Source organism: Brienomyrus brachyistius, chromosome 13 (genome assembly GCF_023856365.1).
Source record: "Brienomyrus brachyistius isolate T26 chromosome 13, BBRACH_0.4, whole genome shotgun sequence".
Lineage (NCBI taxonomy): Eukaryota > Metazoa > Chordata > Actinopteri > Osteoglossiformes > Mormyridae > Brienomyrus > Brienomyrus brachyistius.
Genome location: NC_064545.1, coordinates 10,758,650 through 10,776,538, shown reverse-complemented (window position 1 = coordinate 10,776,538; position 17,889 = coordinate 10,758,650). Strand labels below are relative to the sequence as shown.

The 17,889-nt window shown below is 43.6% G+C and overlaps 1 protein-coding gene across 3 annotated transcripts; it reads right to left on the bottom strand.

The window, feature by feature from the left end:
- Positions 1 to 288: 288 nt before the first annotated feature.
- LOC125706041 (mucosa-associated lymphoid tissue lymphoma translocation protein 1-like) lies at positions 289 to 17,488 on the bottom strand. 3 transcript variants are annotated; one of them, XM_048972485.1, is made up of 15 exons: positions 17,385 to 17,488; positions 16,166 to 16,236; positions 15,935 to 16,059; positions 15,189 to 15,330; positions 14,812 to 14,987; positions 13,160 to 13,256; positions 12,432 to 12,467; positions 11,941 to 12,144; positions 8,599 to 8,776; positions 8,417 to 8,491; positions 7,775 to 7,902; positions 5,683 to 5,832; positions 4,870 to 5,024; positions 1,687 to 1,803; positions 289 to 1,571 (listed from the first exon to the last, which is right to left on the bottom strand). In XM_048972485.1, the coding sequence occupies exons 2-15, from the start codon at positions 16,173 to 16,175 to the stop codon at positions 1,239 to 1,241; spliced, it is 1,926 nt and encodes a 641-aa protein (XP_048828442.1). In that variant the 5' UTR covers positions 16,176 to 16,236; positions 17,385 to 17,488; the 3' UTR covers positions 289 to 1,238. The 3 variants fall into 3 exon arrangements, with proteins under 3 accessions (XP_048828442.1, XP_048828443.1, XP_048828444.1); XM_048972486.1 differs by having other exon boundaries at positions 17,285 to 17,422; XM_048972487.1 differs by lacking the exons at positions 7,775 to 7,902; positions 8,417 to 8,491; positions 8,599 to 8,776.
- Positions 17,489 to 17,889: the final 401 nt, after the last annotated feature.

Here is a 17,889-nt window from a genome sequence, read left to right as displayed (position 1 = left end):
AAGTCTATTATATATCGGCAACTAATACGAAATTCGTATTGATTTACTAATATAATTAAGCTTTTTCGAAAAGAGGGCTCCTCATTAGAATTTCACAGAAGTCTACTACGATTTAAATTCCGTCAGCGACGTCGCAAAGTAAAGGTGCGGCTATCGTGGAACGGAGGGGATTAACTAGTGCTTCGGTATTGCTGCAGACCGGAGTCCTTTTAGTACCTATCTGCATGGTTTTTTACTGAGGTGGTAAACGGATAAGACAAAGAAATGAGTGATTCTTTAGAAGTTGCATTGGTTTTCATTTTTTATTTTTGCTAAGAAAAGCTAACAATTTTTAAAATACATTCTGCATTGAGATATGAAAACAAAATATTACAATACCGATATACTTAATCAAAATATCCAGCTGATCTTATACACAGAGTTACAACACTGAGATGAGTACACAGGACTGACATAAGGTAGGTAAACTGATCATTAGAGTTTCTCCGAATCTACTCATTTCACAGAGTAGACCTTAGTAAACATGCTAAATATATGATAAATAAATGGATTACTTATATCATTTAAGTATTTTGCATTAGCTGCTTAGTTGATACTTAAAAAATCATTTTTTACCCATTTCTATTATATCTTAATATTACGGTGGACCGATTCAGGTTAACTGCTCGGCTGTACTGCACAGCAACAAGATTCTCGTCAACCGAAAAAAACCTTTCAATATAGCACACTGGCTAATTAATTAGTTTAAAACCATTGTATGCAATTAGCTACCTATAATATTGTCGTACTAAAGTTTAAGATTCGTTGTCAAACATTGCGATTAAGTGCATTTGAAGACTTTCCAACTAGGATACATCTCTGTAAACATTTGTGATTAAGTCACAGTTCAAGCTATGAAATACTACGATTAAATCAGTAATATATATACACAACTGATTATATTCACATATATATAACAGCAATGTTATAAGGGCACACATTTTATGTAGATTACAAACATCTGATAAAAGTTATTACTCAACATAATTTATTTTCAATTTTAAATGGAATGATTTAAATAAGAATCATGGGGGGAAGCTCAACAGTCATATTTCAGTGACAGAAAGAGTATCTCAGTAAGTAACTTTGAATGTGGAGGAGTTTCTTGAGGAGTAAAGAATGTTTCCAGGTGGTAGATGAACCTTGTATTTAGTGGGCTGACACAGGGTTCCACTACAGACCCTATGCCCGAGCGTGTTTCAGAGGGCCCAGCCCAACGCCTCACTTTCATCATTTTCCTCTGGTTCATTGCCCCTGGGGGAGGAGCTCTGGGTGGGCCAAGCCACAGCGTTCTCTGCCTTCCGGGTAGAAGGCCGACAGGGCTGTGATGATGGTGGGCGGGGCCGCGGCTTCTGGTCTGTGTGCAAGGTGCCCACCGCCACTGCTGCTGCAGCCCCCTCCGCCACTGTCCTCTTATACAACTCGCAGCGGGCCACCAGGGGGCGCCCTATGTTCTGCTGCCTGTTCTCCGTGAGCCGTTGGTGCTGCCTGACGCGAGTGTAGTGCAGCTCCACGGTCAGCATCAGGGGTTTCTGTGAAAAGGAAAAAAAATAAATGAAAAGATCAGGCAGCTCCCGAGTCACGTGTTCCAGCCAAGAGCAGCCGGATCGGAAAGCAGAGGGGGTGTGCGGCTTTTTTCTTACACACCTGGAGCTTCTGCAGACCACACAGCCTCAGGCTGCAGTCTGGAGCGTCAGTACTGTCCAGCAGCAGGGAGTTCATTTCATCGGACCACCCAGCGATGGAGAAAATATCCTCCAGTGCCTGCAGCGACCACAAAAGCGGCAGGAAGCGTTAAAATTCCACTTACTGTACGACTTACTGTACTGGTCACAGCGTGCATTTGTTCGCATACATCAGCTAAGGAACATAAAGAATGCAGATACAAAACACACAACACAACACTCATGACAAAGTGCCAAGACAGTGCAAATAAGGCTGTGCAGAAATACATAAAGAAATATATTAACAAGAGGTATACATGCGATGGAGTGTCACAGGATGCCGTTGGTTTTGCCAAAATAAGAGCAATTATTTCATTGGGATCCATGCGCAGTCTGAGGTTCTTCCCGCATAAATCAGGCTAATTATGTGTTCATATAAGCAGATGATTTGAAATGCGGGGGGGGGGTATGGTGGTGCAGTGGTTAGCACTGTCGCCTCACACCTCTGGGACCCGGGTTCGAGTCTCCGCCTGGGTCACATGTGTGTGGAGTTTGCATGTTCTCCCCATGTCGTCGTGGGGTTTCCTCCAGGTACTCCGGTTTCCCCCCACAGTCCAAAAACATGCTGAGGCTGATTGGAGTTGCTAAAATTGCCCGTAGGTGTGCATGTGTGAGTGAATGGTGTGTGAGTGTGCCCTGTGATGGGCTGGCCCCCCATCCTGGGTTGTTCCCTGCCTCTGGCAGAGTGTCTGAGAGGAGATGCTGAAAAAGCTTCTCAGCATCATGGACAACTCCTCCCACCCCAATCACGCAGACATGATGGGTCATCAGAGCTCCCACAGCAAAAGACTAACTGCCTCCAAATGCAGAACCGAACGCCACAGGAAATCCTTTCTACCGGTGGCAATAAGACTGTATAACTCTTCCTCATTCTGTAGATGACTTTTTCAGAATCTGTCATTGAGACTCATTTGGATCGGGCAATATTACTCCTCTGTTTGTTATCGAATGTTTGTTTTATCCATCATCACATGCTGCTATTGCAATTATTCAAGGCACAAACACTTAGTCACTTTTCATTACACATGCACTAATAATCTGTTATTTTATTATGTTTGTTATAGCTTAGTTATAGTTTTTTCTTTTTTAACTTTTTACAGAGTATGAGTATTTATGTGTATTTATATAGTTACAATACAGTATCACTCATAGCTATTTTGCACTATTATTTTCTTCACCTTACCTTTACTCCTATTGTTGCACTGAGCATGTAAAGGACAAAAGAATTTCCCTCGGGATAAATAAAGTTTTTTCTTATCTTATCTTCTTATCTTATCTTATGCTCACTGCTTCCGGGATAGGCTCCGGACCCCCCGCGACCCAGTAGGATAAGCGGTTTGGAAAATGGATAGATAGATGGAAATTGTAGTGGACATAATGCTGTATTTGTGGGAGCTGGCTAGTTTTGCGACTTTGTTTAATTTTACTGCTTTACTATATAGTGGCTGCAGGTTGAGAATCACTGCTCTACCACATGTGTTGAGTGTCTGTGTACAGGAAGTGGCTAAGCATCCCTTGTGAATACTATTTTATACAAACCCATGTTTCATCTGCTCTCCACCAGAATTATTCTTCTGAATAATCTCGCCCTGCCTTTGTGTTTGTTTTGCAACAACCGCAACAGCTTTTAACACTTATCATCACCACCAATCACCGTTTGTCATCGCCAAACTGTTGTGCATTTATCTCTCCGCTAGGGGTCAGTATGCAGCAGGAAATGACAGCATTATCTGATGTTTTTAACAGTTTAATCATAGCGTTGAGCAATATCCTGCTTTCGTTTTCCTTTTCTATATTAGTGCTGCTGAGAAAGTTTTCAGCTTGTCTCTATATAGTTACTATATTTAATTTTATATTGTACATGTAAAGATTACACAGTCAATTACACATGTTTGGAAGTATTCATGCCATATGCTGTATAAACTTGTGTATTAAAACAACTGGATGTAACTTTCTGAAAATAATGAGTTAAAATTTGAAATATTTGGGCTTCCTTGTATTTATGCTGCAGAGGGTGCATGTGCAGGAGCTGCGCAGGTGTCATGTCCTGCTAGGCACGGAGGAGAAGAAGCTGTGTAATGGACATCCACAGCAACCTAAACCAGCATGGCTCTTACACCAAACTTCAAAGATGTGCCATTCGAAAAGGTTTTTTGAAGATAATTGGGCAGTTTTTCATTCTTTAAAAAAAAGACAAACCCCCTAAAAGCTGTACTGGAAAAAAAGAAAAGAAAGTACAACTCAAATTGAAGCCCAGGTCTGCCCAGTCTGCAGACATCAATGCCACAGGACAGGAGAGTCGGAGCAAAGCAGCCCAGAATTACCCCGAATCTCAGAATATTGCCGCAGAACAGCTGAGATTAGTTACATTGACTTTTAACGCCATGCCAGCAATCAGGGCTATATTCATGGAACAATTACTGTTACGAACAGTCAAAGTAATCTAAAGATGTTTTTAAGATTGCTAGTTAAAAAAAATCTTGACTTTACTAAAAGCTTCAGTTAAATAACCAGAAAGATGATAAACATGCCAAATGGAGCTCAAAGAAAGGCAATACAACTAAACGTGGATCTTCAACTGTAAGTAAAAATACGTGAGTCAGCCGGTTCTGCCCAGTAAGACACCTTGTATAAATGATCTGGTCCCGTCGGCTTTTAAAACTGACTGTTGCACCGTTTGCAACAGGCGTAATTTCAGTTTGTTAGTAATGCAATTATCTCATTCATTTTGTCACACTTATGACATAACCATACAACAGAGGTCTGAGGTCAGATGGTGGCAGCAAAAATTTCTGTGTATCTTAACTGAGTAGCTCTTAGTGACCATGTCTGTTGGTTTACTGCCAAGCACACAACAATGATCTGAGCCCCAGCAGAATCAGACGAGCTGGGAAAATGCACTTTTTGAAATATCAAAACTCAATCTCCTATCTGGCTTTTCACATTGACTGTGAAGCTCATGAAAAACACATCAGCTTGGTCAAAGCAACACTGCAGGCACAGGGAGCAAGATCTAGGGTTATAACCACAAAATATTGTTGGTTTCTTCTACATGTTTCTCATGTTTTGACTCACAACAGGAAGTGGACGGCAGAGTTGCACTTACAGGGGAACTTCTCAGGGCAACGGAGCAGTCTTGGGCCTGGGATCCTGTGTCCTTCACCGTGGCGAACACCACCAGAACGTTGGAGAAGAGTGCAGAGAAGCTGAGCTCCACCACTGCGCCACATGGGAAGGTCACTAAACACCGGGCCGGTAAATCTGAGGAGGACAAGACCACGGCATGACCATTAGCAGGCAGGCAGATGGAGGCGATTTCAGTTCATCCAAACAGCTCACTGGGTCTCCCTCTGTTCAGGTGACACATATCACTTCCAAGTCCACCAGCCTAACGCATGGTCTTAAAAATCAACTTCTACATGCAAATAAAAATAAGTGAAAATTCCCTGTCATGCTAAATGCCCCCATTTCCATGCCGGCCCTCCTCCCACAACTTTCACCATGACTCAACCCAAAAATCGCTGCATATACCTCGCCTCAAGATCAAAGTGTCATGTGGGAGTGTCTGATCAGGGCCCTTAGAAGAGGGGGGTGCTCTTCAACCTTTCATTTGAAGCGGACTCTATAATCCCCGGTCCTGGGAATCTCCCAGGTCATCATTTAGGGCATGGGGTTAGCAGCAGACGTTTAGACTTTTTACAAGCTTTTCTGGGTTTGTGCTTAGTAAACAAAGCATGCGGTTAAGTGGTCTACCAAGTGGGACCAAAACAGTGACAGACACACAGCACCTGGCAAACTTTCTCAGCCTGAGCTACTCGCGAGTTCACAGCTACAGGAACCACAGCTTCACCGCCAAGCCTGGCCCGGGTCGGGTCGGGTCAGCAAGCTGTCTCGGGGCTGCAGCACCACGGGGACGCACCGTTGGCCTGCTTCCAGCACTGGTCGCGCAGTCGCAGCTCGGCCGTGTGCCCCGCTGCGCTGATGGGATCCGCTAGCGAGCGCGGGTCCTTCAGCGTGTGACGGATCTCCATCACCTGCTTCCCAGTTACCAGGGGGTCTTTACCCAGATCTGGAGGAGGAAGGACAGCGATTACGTTACAGCGATGCTGTGGAGGAACACGATGTGGGCGTCACTAGTGCGGGTGGTGGTGGCGATGCTGGGGGGGGGGGGGGGCACTTCCTTCCTGATTCATAGTTAAGCCTGAAAGTTCCCCTGTGGCTCACCTCAAAAACACGGCCGTCCATGACACAGGGACTCAGGGGGCAGAAGTAACTGCAAACCACATTTGATATCTAAGTAAACTTCCTTAGACAGTGAAATATTAATCTGTTTGACCTCTAAAAAAAAGGGGAAAAAACAAGGAAAGTCTCATATTTCCTGAATGATACGGGATCCTCTTGCTTGAGTCACATTTGTCATTTTGAAAGGCGGCAAACAGTGCAGTGGAAAATCTACTCCCTGCTTTACAGATATTTTAAGCAAAGAGAGAAGCAGCTTTTTCCCCCCCATGGCCACATTCTCCCAGGTGGGATCGACTCTGACACAGCAGCAGGGTGGTCCCACAGCGCAGATGGTATAAAAGTCCGTCCACCACAATGGAAACCCAGCAACGTCTCTCCATTCAGGCCTCATTTTAAGGATAGGATGAACACCGAGTTTACAAAGTGTACCGACAGGCAAGTGCCCAGCGATGAGTTTCTCATTTTACCATGAACGCTAAAAGAAGGCTGCGCTAGTTTCACTCTCTTTAAATAAACACTTAAATAATCCAACCATGTAGGGTGATGTAGCTTTGATACAAAAAAATCGGAATCTTGCGGCTCTCAAAAAAAATGAATGAATGGAATAATTATAGGCATCATAAGGGACGAGCAAACCGGTCAAGCAGCTTGCAACAGAGAAACGGCTGCCTCCGGAATCCAGAAGGGCTGTAGATCTTACATCAGTGAAATGTGATTCTGGATAAAAGATAAAACATATTATTGTGTGTTAAGCTCTAGAAAAAATATGTGCCACACAGCCTGATAAGCGGGGAGCCTGAACACCAGCGTTTCCTTTTACGATCTCGCTAACGTCAGAGATAAGTGCGGCTCGGGGGGGGGGGGGGGGGGGGGGGGGGGGGCCTTGGCCTTTTAATCGTCGTCGAAGCATCTGGACCAGCGAGTGGCCCCCGGACCGGAGGACGCTCACAGGGTGTCAGGTTCCGGATGCCCACGCGGGTCGCATCCTTGGCGCTACACCGTGCTCCGAGCTGCGCGTGAGTGCCCGGTCCATGGCCCCCGTGCGGCGACCATGGAGTGAGCGAGAGCAGCTGTCCCTGGGACGTGGGCACTCGGGTTTCAACAGCAAGGAGGATGGGGGGTGTGAATAACCAGGAGATGAGGTCACAACGCCCCTGTTCCCGGCATGCAGCCATGTAACCATAGAGACTCAGAAAACAGCAACAAAATCTTCTCCCAAACCGCCAGTCTCGCACCTCCATAAGGATGGACGAGCCAGGACCAGTCACGCCACTCCAACTGCCAAAGCAGGTCCAAAAACACACACAGTCCGTGACCTCCTGCTGTCCCACCCTAACTGCCCCCCGCCCCCAGGTGCTCCTGTTAACTGCTGCGGACACTAAACCTCGGAAACGCCCGATTAAGAGCCAGCTGTAAAGGTGGAAGACATCCACAGAGAAAGTAAAAATAAAAATAAATTAAAAAGTGCCTAAACAGCGATATAACAATATTAAATGTAAACTTACGGCAAAAAAAGGAAATCATAAAACACAAGTTCCACAAATGACTCTTCTGTAAAGTGTGATATAGAGGGGAATTAACATGCCTCTTAAACGGCTGGATAGATCAACAAGAATGCAGATAATGTAGGCAGGCCGCTATCATTGCTGTGTTTCCCCCTATCGAGCTGGGTTCATGCATGTTGCCCAGCTTACAGACACACAGGCGCCCCCGAGATGGGTGGGCGGGTTCAGCTTCATGAGTACAGAATGGCGGATGAGGAGACTGACCCTCAGACACCCGCTCCAGGACACACGTGATCTTCTCGGGACGCAGGATGTTCATGTTCAGGTACTTGGTGAACACGCCTGTGCTCCGGCTGCCGTCCTGCACCTCGAATGCCTCTGCGCCCTCGCACCTGCAAGCGGAGCACATGTCTAATACCTCCCTCTCCGTATCCGTACCATATACCATGTCAAAGCCCCGCCCCCTCTAATATTTAGTGGCGGACCCAATCAAAACCGCCACACCCTATAATATATATATATATATACATATACACGTAGCGGCTCACCTGGTCAAAGCCCCGCCCCCTGACGTATGTAGCAGCCCACCTGGTCAAAAGCCCGCCCCCTCACGTATGTAGCGGCCCACCTGGTCAAAAGCCCCGCCCCCTCATCTTTGTAGCGGCACACCTGGTCAAAAGCCCCGCCCCCTCACACATGTAGCGGCCCACCTGGTCAATTCCCCGCCCCCTCACACATGTAGCGGCCACCCTGGTCAAAGCCCCGCCCCCTCACGTATGTAGCGGCCTATCTGGTCAAAGCACCACCCTCTCATGTATGCAGTGGCCCACCTGGTCAAAACCCTGCCCCCATGAAATAGTCTCTCAAAGCCCACACAAGGCACCACTCCCCCTTCCTTTAACTCACGTGGCAAATCCATATACAGTGTTGCCCAAAGGGTCAAGGGACTTAATTTCTGATGGGACACAGTGCTGGTTATACCTGAAAAACCAAAATGCCAGTCAGACACATGCCAGAGTTACCAATAAGACGAGGACTGGGAGTCAATCAAAGGGAGGTCATATCAGTGGCAGCGGCTGGAAACGCACCACTTCCTGCAGGTGTCCAGCAGGACCACGTTAAGTGCCGTGTGCTTCTCCTGCATGTGCCGCATCACCCGCTGCACGCTGATGCAGTTCTCAGGGCGGTACGGCTGCGGGGCATCAATGGGCACCAAATAATTCCTCCCCGAGCACTCGTACCCATGCCCTGCGTAGTAGAAGAGGGCTGGGGGGGGGGGTGGGGGGGTGCGGAAGAAGGTTGGTTGAAGTGTTGAAACACATATGCACACAAAATAACCATGAAGGCCTGGAAAGCTGCGTTTCACTTTCATTTTGAGGCCTGTCTGCCTTTTTCCCCCCGTGGGTCAGAATAACAGACGTCTTCAATTAAGTTCAGCTCATGATTCAGAAACGTAATAAAAACCTACCATATGACATGCTGTTAATCATGCGGTAAATACGCCCATTGAGATGGGGGGGAGGGGGGTCACTCCTGTGAGGGAGTACTGCGATTTTTAAAGCCAAGATTAGTATCATTAGGGAAGAATTTGAATTTGCAACAAATTCTTTTCCAGAAATATTTAGTATTCAATAATAATTGCACAGGATATTGTGCAACTTCAATCTAAAGTCCTGCATTCTTATTGCGCAATTACCGGATGATAGAAAACACAAATACAGTCACCGGTACATTGCCTTTTATATTTCTAAATCATGCTTTCAGTTCAGGGATTTTGTTGGACATCACTGCCGAATTACACAAAAAAAAGGTATGTTTGCTTACACCTGCTTTGCTGCGGTACTGCAGCATAGCAAAGGACCCAAAAGAGCCAATCAGTTCAGCTCTGCTGCATGACACAAGACCCGAGAACAGCCAGTCAGAGCAGCTCAGCAGCGTGCGACAGGATCAAAGCAGAATCACTCCATACAGTAGTAGCCATTCAGTGAGCTACTGACTCAGAGGAAACGACAAGAACTATTAATGGTCATGTCACACTGGCACGTATTGCAGAAGTTATCTCATCTTGGATGACCACTCACCAGCTAAAACTCAACACTAGTAAAACTGAGCTGCTTTACATCCCGGCTGACTCATCCCCCCTCTAGGACCTTGCGATCTCTTTCGAAAACTCCCTGATCCGTCCTTCGGTTTCTGCTAGAAACCTTGGAGTTACCATAGATGATCGGTTGTCATTTTCCTCACATATCGCCAGTCTTTCTCGCTCTTTCTCGGTTTCTCCTCTTTAACATCAGGAGGATACGTCCATTTCTTTCCACTCAGGCTACCCAGATACTCGTCCAGTCCCTCGTCATCTCACGCCTTGACTACTGTAACTCGCTTCTAGCGGGTTTACCACTGAGCACCATCCGTCCCCTCCAACTGATTCAGAATGCAGCTGCTCGTCTTGTTTTCAACCTTCCCAAGTTCTCCCACACCACTCCCTTGCTGCGCTCCCTCCACTGGCTTCCTGTAGCTGCACGCATCAGATTCAAAACACTGATGCTCGCATACAAAGCCAAAAATTCTCTGGCACCATCCTACCTAAAGGACCTCATCACACCCCGCTCTGCACCACGATCTCTCCGATCCTCCAGCACTGCTCGACTGGTCCCACCTCCCCTCAAGGCACAAGGAAGACACGCATCTCGGCTCTTCTCTGTCCTGGCACCTAATTGGTGGAATGAACTCCCCCTAGATGTCCGAACAGCTGAATCCTTGACTGTCTTCAAGCGACGACGCAAAACTTTTCTTTTTCAGAAATACCTGACGTAGAACTTCTATATTCTTACTCTGCTCTTTTTCTGGTGTGTGTTTAAAAAAAAAATAATAATAATTCTGCACTACTCAATGGAGTTCTCAGAGATAGTATTCATAGCTTGGGTCCTTATTGAGCTAGCATCGGAATTCATTGCAGAGTCTCAAAGCACTTATGTAAGTCGCTCTGGCTAAGGGCGTCTGCCAAATCCTGTAAATGTAAATGTAAATGTAAGTTCTGTTACGGACATTTTCAAACCAAAACGTTATCACTAAATGGATACAATCACTTAGAGTCTTTCATGTTTCTGAATCTTTCTGGTATTCTACTGACCCTAAGACACAAGCCTCCAAAAGGATCTCTCTGATGGCTATATACTGATATATCGATATGTCTGTTTGCATCGTATTCATTTCAGTGTGTCCCCGTGTCCTCAGGTCCCCAGGACCGGAAATGCTCTGTATGATCTGTAACAACTGTTGGCTTCGTTTTACTTCATATTATTATATATCTGGGGGGAAACTGGAGAACCCGGAGGAAACCCCACGACGACATGGGGAGAACATGCAAATTCCACACACATGTGACCCAGGCGGAGACTCGAACCTGAGTCCCAGAAGTGTGTATATATGTGAATAATAATGTGTATAAATAATAATAAAATAATGTGATTGACAGATTTAATATAAATAAATAAAATGTCTTATTTCTTTGTCTTTTCTTTTTCCTGTTTTTGTACGACTCTTAATGATGTCGTGTCAGCACACCCATGTACAGTGCCTTGGGGTGACTTGTGAAAGGCGCTATATGAAAATAAGTTGAATATAAATGTCATTAAATCTGTAATCCAGAATCACGTCACAATTTGATCTCAATTTGGTTTGTCTCAAAACCTGACTGTTACTTTGTATTATTTAAAGATTACTAAGAGAGTAAGAGTTGATATTGCGACAGAATATCTCTCTCTCTCTCTCTCTCTCTCTCTCTCTCTCTGTCAGTCAGTCACACACACACACACACACACACACACACACACACACACACACACACACACAATTCAGCATATTCAGCATTTTCCTAGCAAGCACATGACAGAAGTGGTCCGGTGCTTTTTTCTTCTCACTTATATTTTCCATTTTTGGTCACCAAACTCGCCAAAAGCCTCGAAGTCTCCCACACAGAAAACTACTGCAAAAACTTCATAGAATCCAACCAATCTGATTTCTCATTAAAATCAACTGGCACTATTTCCCTGAACACCAGTGAAATAATCTTTAATGGTAAAAACTGTCATTTTAAACAGGCATGATGAAGCCGGGGCCCTTCCTCAGGGAATAGGGGGTGGGGGTCCCAGACTGACACAGTGGCACTGCAAAACACTGCAGTACATACCAGCTGATTCATACCTTTACAATCGCAGAAGTATTGCATCAAAACAATGGCAAAAGGAAGTTTTGATGCGTTTGACATTTCCCTGTATGTGACGTCACAACAGAACTGCTACTATAACAGGAGGTTACTGCACAAAGAAAAGGTTTCGCAACTGCATGCTAGTATAAAAACAAAAACAAATCTACATCAATGAATCGGCATCACTTCCTGTGTAGTGGGAAAGGCTCCGTTTGAAACGTACCGTATACCCCTCTGTCCAGCAGCTGCAGGAACTTCTCAATGGACGCCAGCATCTCGGCCTTGGTGAGGTCCAGCAGAGACACCACCCTGAAGCCAAGCCCTCGCAGGAGGTTCGACAGCTCGTGCACGTCCACCATGGGGGCCATCAGCACAGGATGGTGCTGGTAGTTCAGGTTGCCGATCAGCAAAGCCACTTTGTCAGTTGCTAGGTAAGAACCAAGGCACCCAGGTTACCTAAACCCTACGCAAAGCCTCCAATCACTTCAACGTATTCATCCATCAGTTTGGTTTACGTCTGATTCAAATCTTCCACCAAGACTGGCCTTTAATAAACAAAAAATGTGGAACAATGCAGAAGGCAGATGGGATTACTGTTAAATCTTGCATCAGACTATAGCTATGCAGCGGGGAAAATATAAAACAGATAAAAAAATAAAATTGCACTGCCCCTTTTTCTGTATGAAATTTAGGCCACTAATAATAGCAACTTACCAGCTAGTCTCTTTAAGGTGATGTTTTCGGGAAGCGCTAAGGGACAATAAATGAGAGAAACATATGGTCAAACTTTACAGTTTAACTATTTACCTCTTTTCAGAAACCAGTTGTTTTGACCAATAATCCGGAGAAAGTGATCAGCTGTGGGATGACTCTAGTAAATCTGTTTTGCATGCACTTGACACAGTACAAAATAATATAAGGCTGGAATTGGGGAAGTACGTATTTTAAGTGCCGTTTTCACTTTGCATCACCCTGCTGAGCAAATATTCACAGATTCCAGTGTTCCCTGATACTGCAAGACCTTAAAGGGAAAGTACCCTCATGGCCTCTGGTGGAAATACCCATTAAATGGCATTATACTAAAACAACACACCACGTGATGTATGCCGCGTAAACGTCAGAAATTTTCACAATAGCTCTTATTTCTTCACACAAAAGGTTATAATGGACTGACTATTGTCCTCAGTTCCTCCTAGCAAAAGGAGACTAAATACTGCAAGTATGTTTGGCTTTTTGCCAATTTTAAAATAAGTTTCCCCAATTAAAGAAAAAGAAAAAGGCAGTGTGGGGTGGTCAGTCATCTGCTACTATAGCCCCAAATACGTTCCCAGGAATATAAACGGGCCCCCCTCGAGGAAGTCGTGCAGTCAGGGCTCACACATACCCGTGTTCCCCCATGTCACTGGGCCCCAAACTGACCAGATATCCTGCACATTTCCTACCTATGTTAATCTCAGCTGACTCTGACCACTCCTCTCCAAGGACATTTGATGCAGAGCAGAGGTAAGACCCTGCATGCTCTTCAACTGCGTCTTCAATCTGCAAACGAAAAAACAAATACGATTTGCTCAGCAATAGATTTAGTGAAGTATAATATTTCACATATACTGCTACTACATATACTACATATCTTTAGCATCAAACTCACCTGGACATTAGATAATTGGATATTCTACTGGATGACCTAATTCTTAAATTATTTTTACTATCATTACCACCTAACAATAAGCAAAAAAAAAGAAACTTAAATAATAATACAACAGCAACTAAAACCAGTTAGACAATTTGAAAATGTCACTCTTCTGATGTGATGCAGCATATTTTGTCTGATTGATAATGCAAAACGGTCTCATTGACATCCCTTCCCATTCTACATCAATGTCACCTGTACAGTTTCAGTGACGTCCCTGTTGTCCTACATCAATCTCACCTGTACCATCTCAATGACTTTGAAACTCAACCTACATTTCACATGTAGTCTCAGTAATGTCCCTCCCCATCCTACATCAGTCTCACCAGTACTATCTCAGGAACGTCCCTGCTGTCCTACACCTGTTTCACATCTACAGTCTCAGTGACATCTATCCCTGTCCATTTCCACCAGTGGTGGAAAAAATACTCAATTTCCATACAGAAGTAAAGTTACAGACACTGCACCAAAATATTACTCAAGTAAATTATCCACTAATTTACCAAAATGCCTCATTTTTGAAATATCAAAAGTAAAATACTTTCAAATCTACTGATCTATACCTATACTTTTAAATGCATTAAATACAAGTTTGAATATAACAATGTTATGCAAGTTACAGTGCATGACAATAAGCAAAACTGAATTGCAAGAGGATAAGTGAATATTTTCTTTTTATTCCAGAAAAGAAGTTGAACTTGTCGAGCTTGCTGGTGCAGATCAGCAGAGTCAAGTTTTTATTCCGTGGAAAATTCAAGATCGATTTACAGGCCAGATTTAATAAGGAATTATAAACATTTCGAGGGCTGGTGTTTTTAGACCCCTTATAATTGTGATTAAGCTGACGAAAACCCTCTTCCTACACTATAGAAAATGGCTGATTCTCCAATGCCGTCGTCTCCATTACTTTAGTAGTGGTGTCATTACTTCTGGTGGTGCTAACGTTGAAAACTGATAAAGCTAAAATATCAAGCAACAATATCAGTATATTAATCGATAGATGATATATATCTCTACATATTATTTGTTCCGTCGGCATAAAGAGAATATGTAAAGCAAATTGATATGCTGGAATAAAAACGAAACAAGTCGTGATTCACACATTGGCCAGAATCGTGCAGCCGTCCTGCAAGCAGTTTTTTATTATTATTATTATTATTATTATTAAATGAGAAACAATGGTCTCATGCAGAATATACTTGACTGAAAGCCATTATTTGACTCAGAAATATAGTGAAGGGCTAAGTGAAAGAAGATGATGCAACTTAAAATTCTCGAGTTAAGTAGGTTTTCCTGGATTTATTCTGAAGTATTTGCACTTCATCACTTCACACCTCTAATGCTGCTCCTCCGCGTCCTACTGCAGTCTCTCCAGCAGGATCTCCCCAACCCAAGCAGTCCTACCTCCAGGGTCTCAGCAGTCGCTCCCTGCAGTAACAGCCCATTGCGATACCACTGCAACTGTGGAGCTGGGATCCCGAAAGCCCAGCACTGCAGTGTGACGCGGCCCTTGCGTTGGACCCTCTGCGACTCAGGCTGTAGAGCAATATGGGGTTCCCCCCGCCATGACGCATGAAGACCTGTGGAAGAGGTGTCACACAGAGACTGTGAGATCAGTAAGATCATCAGAGAACCCTACAGATTTAACCTTTAAAAAGAAACCTGGTTTGGTCTTTGACTGGACAGACCAACATAAAAAAAAAAATGTTTACGTAATGCCTTGTTACTCTTCTCAGCATTCAGAAAAGCTCACTTGGAACACCAAGATCCAGGATCAATACCTGTAAAAACTTCAGCCTTTAACACCTTCACTTTCACCCAGTTGCTGAATACGCAGTTATTCCGCTGGTCGTTGATTCGGCACACGAAGTACTGCTTCCTCTGAGCGCTGATGACCAAATCAGACCTCGTACCACCGGGAACCTTGGAAAAACAGCCCAAGCCATTTAGTTCTCCACTTGCAAAGGGCAAGTCAGGGATAGCAACCAGTACAGTGAGTTATGCTTCTCTAAACTGCACAGATTGTGTGTATGTGTGTGCGTGTGGGTGCCATATAATTGATCGGCATCCCATCTGGAATGTACCCCTTGATCTGTGCCCTGTGCTACCTGGAATACGACCCTGACCAGGGAAAAGCCACTGACAGACAGATGATTAATGAATGTCACGCATCAAAACCTGGTACACATCAAGCCAATGGCAAAACGCGAGCACCAACCAATACCAATGACTGGTCGGCATCTGTCGATGGTGAAAATCTCTGCTGGAACACATCAGCATGCCTAGAAGTGGTGGTTGACATACAGCCCAATCAGAGAGCTCGCCTACTAGCTCTGATGCTAATTCAATATGCTAAATCGGCCAAAACAGTGCCAACTGTGGCCAACTGTGTCCGACCACGTCGCTCACACCGGCACGATGAGCAGTCACCGACTCTCATCGCCACCCCAACAGCTTCCAAAGGCCAAAGATCGGCTCGGTGCGTTCCAGGATTATGACCACTGCAGAATGTTTTTTGGCGACTCACCATTTCCTCTTCAGACTGGAACCACTGGTATTGTAATGGCTCCAGTCCCACAGCCCGAACACTCAGAGTGACCGTGTAATTGTATGGGACACACACGGACAGGGGCTGCTGAACTATCATGATTTCTGCCAAAAAAAAAAAGGTAAAGGAGGACAATATTCATCTGGTTTGGGTTTCCTTTGGTATTCGTTGAAACGCTCAGTGTACAGATTACGATGGAGAAATGCCTACCATTTATCATGATTTTCAGCTGTGGAACGACAGCATGAACACCAGCTTCAGATATTGCTACATTGTGCCACCTGTCAAAACAAAAATATATGCAATGCATTTACAGCACAAACTACACACTCCCTGGCTTTGACAATTGTACAGTCATAAAGGCAATATTTTGGTTTGTGTGACATACTGTACTTTCCCACAGCACATCACAGAAGCAACCTTCAATGCGAGAAATCCTTCACTCAGCATTTTTTTTTCCATAATAAATTACATTCCTATATTGCATAACACAAACATGACGCTTCATGAAAATATTCTTCCTTCTATTGCGTTTGGTTACAGATGCCTGTGACGTTCGCTGTGTACATCGTTATGTACACAACTCGTATTTAATATTGATATCTGACTGCTGAAGACTTGATGGTTCCCATCTACAGTCAGACTTTGACTTGTACCTTTTCTGGTCGTCTTTCCCAACAACACAGCCAAATGCTGACAACAGAGACTTTCTGTTCACGACAGTCCAACAGCTGTACTCAGATACTTGTCACCTTGGGTTAATCAGTTCCCTCACTCAGCTGCACAGAGCATTTAACTTTCATACTTTTATGCCATTTTCTATAGAATATTGAATAGTTAAATTAAAAATAAAAATGTTATGACTCATTTACATACTCAAAAAGCTTAAATATAATTGTATAATAGTAACACACATAAATAGAAATACCTAAGTGCGTTGCTAGTATTTATAATCATATAACCATTTTATATCAAATATATAAATATTATAACAGTGTTTATAAATTTATACATCTTAACAACCAAACATTACATTACTAACATCAATCCAAAAATTGAATGCAACGAAATTTAACAAAACATTTTAAGTGTTATAGATTTTCGGCTTTAGTCTCATTACAAATAAATACCCATATGTTCACTGGAATATGATAGATACTAAATCTCGCAGACAGCAAACGAAACAACATTGAACAACCCTTAAAAAGACACACGTAGCAGGTAACAATTTTATTATTCGATTTATGCTTGTATATTGCACACGTCTGACGTTAGAAAGTTAGCACTGAGTCAAAAACAAACTTGATAAATATTTTTCTCAATACATACCGGCTGCAAGACGCCACAGCACACAAGGAGACATTATGAAAAGCATTACTGTCAGGTCTGCGCTACTATACGGCAGTATAGACAAGTGAAATGAATTTACCTTTCTACTGAAACTTTCAGTACGCTTGATCATAGAACAACCAACAACTAATACAAATCTCTTCTCTCAACCAAAAAAAAATCCTTCCCTTTCCGGAAAGCATGTGTAACCACACCTATTACCGTATCATCTTGTATATTGGTGCCAAAAAGTTACATTGACTGAACAACTCAGAAAAAAAGAAACGTGGAACAAGATTCAATGTTTTTACTTCACATGTCATATTTATATTCGAGACGCTTTCTCTAAAACAGTAGTACTTCATTAAACTGTTTAGTATAGAAAACATGAATGTGTCCTGTATTTTTTTTTCAGGGCATGATTTCACCAGTTAAAAATGAGGCGAAAAGTCTTCAGATCATTTTTTCCTGGTTGAACGTCAACCAGCATTCTTGTTATATCTTTTGGCAACTGTATGATATAGAAATTACAAAATAAGACTAGGATTATCTATCTATCTATCTATGTTGGTTTGCTCATTTATTCATTTGTTTCTTTGCCTATT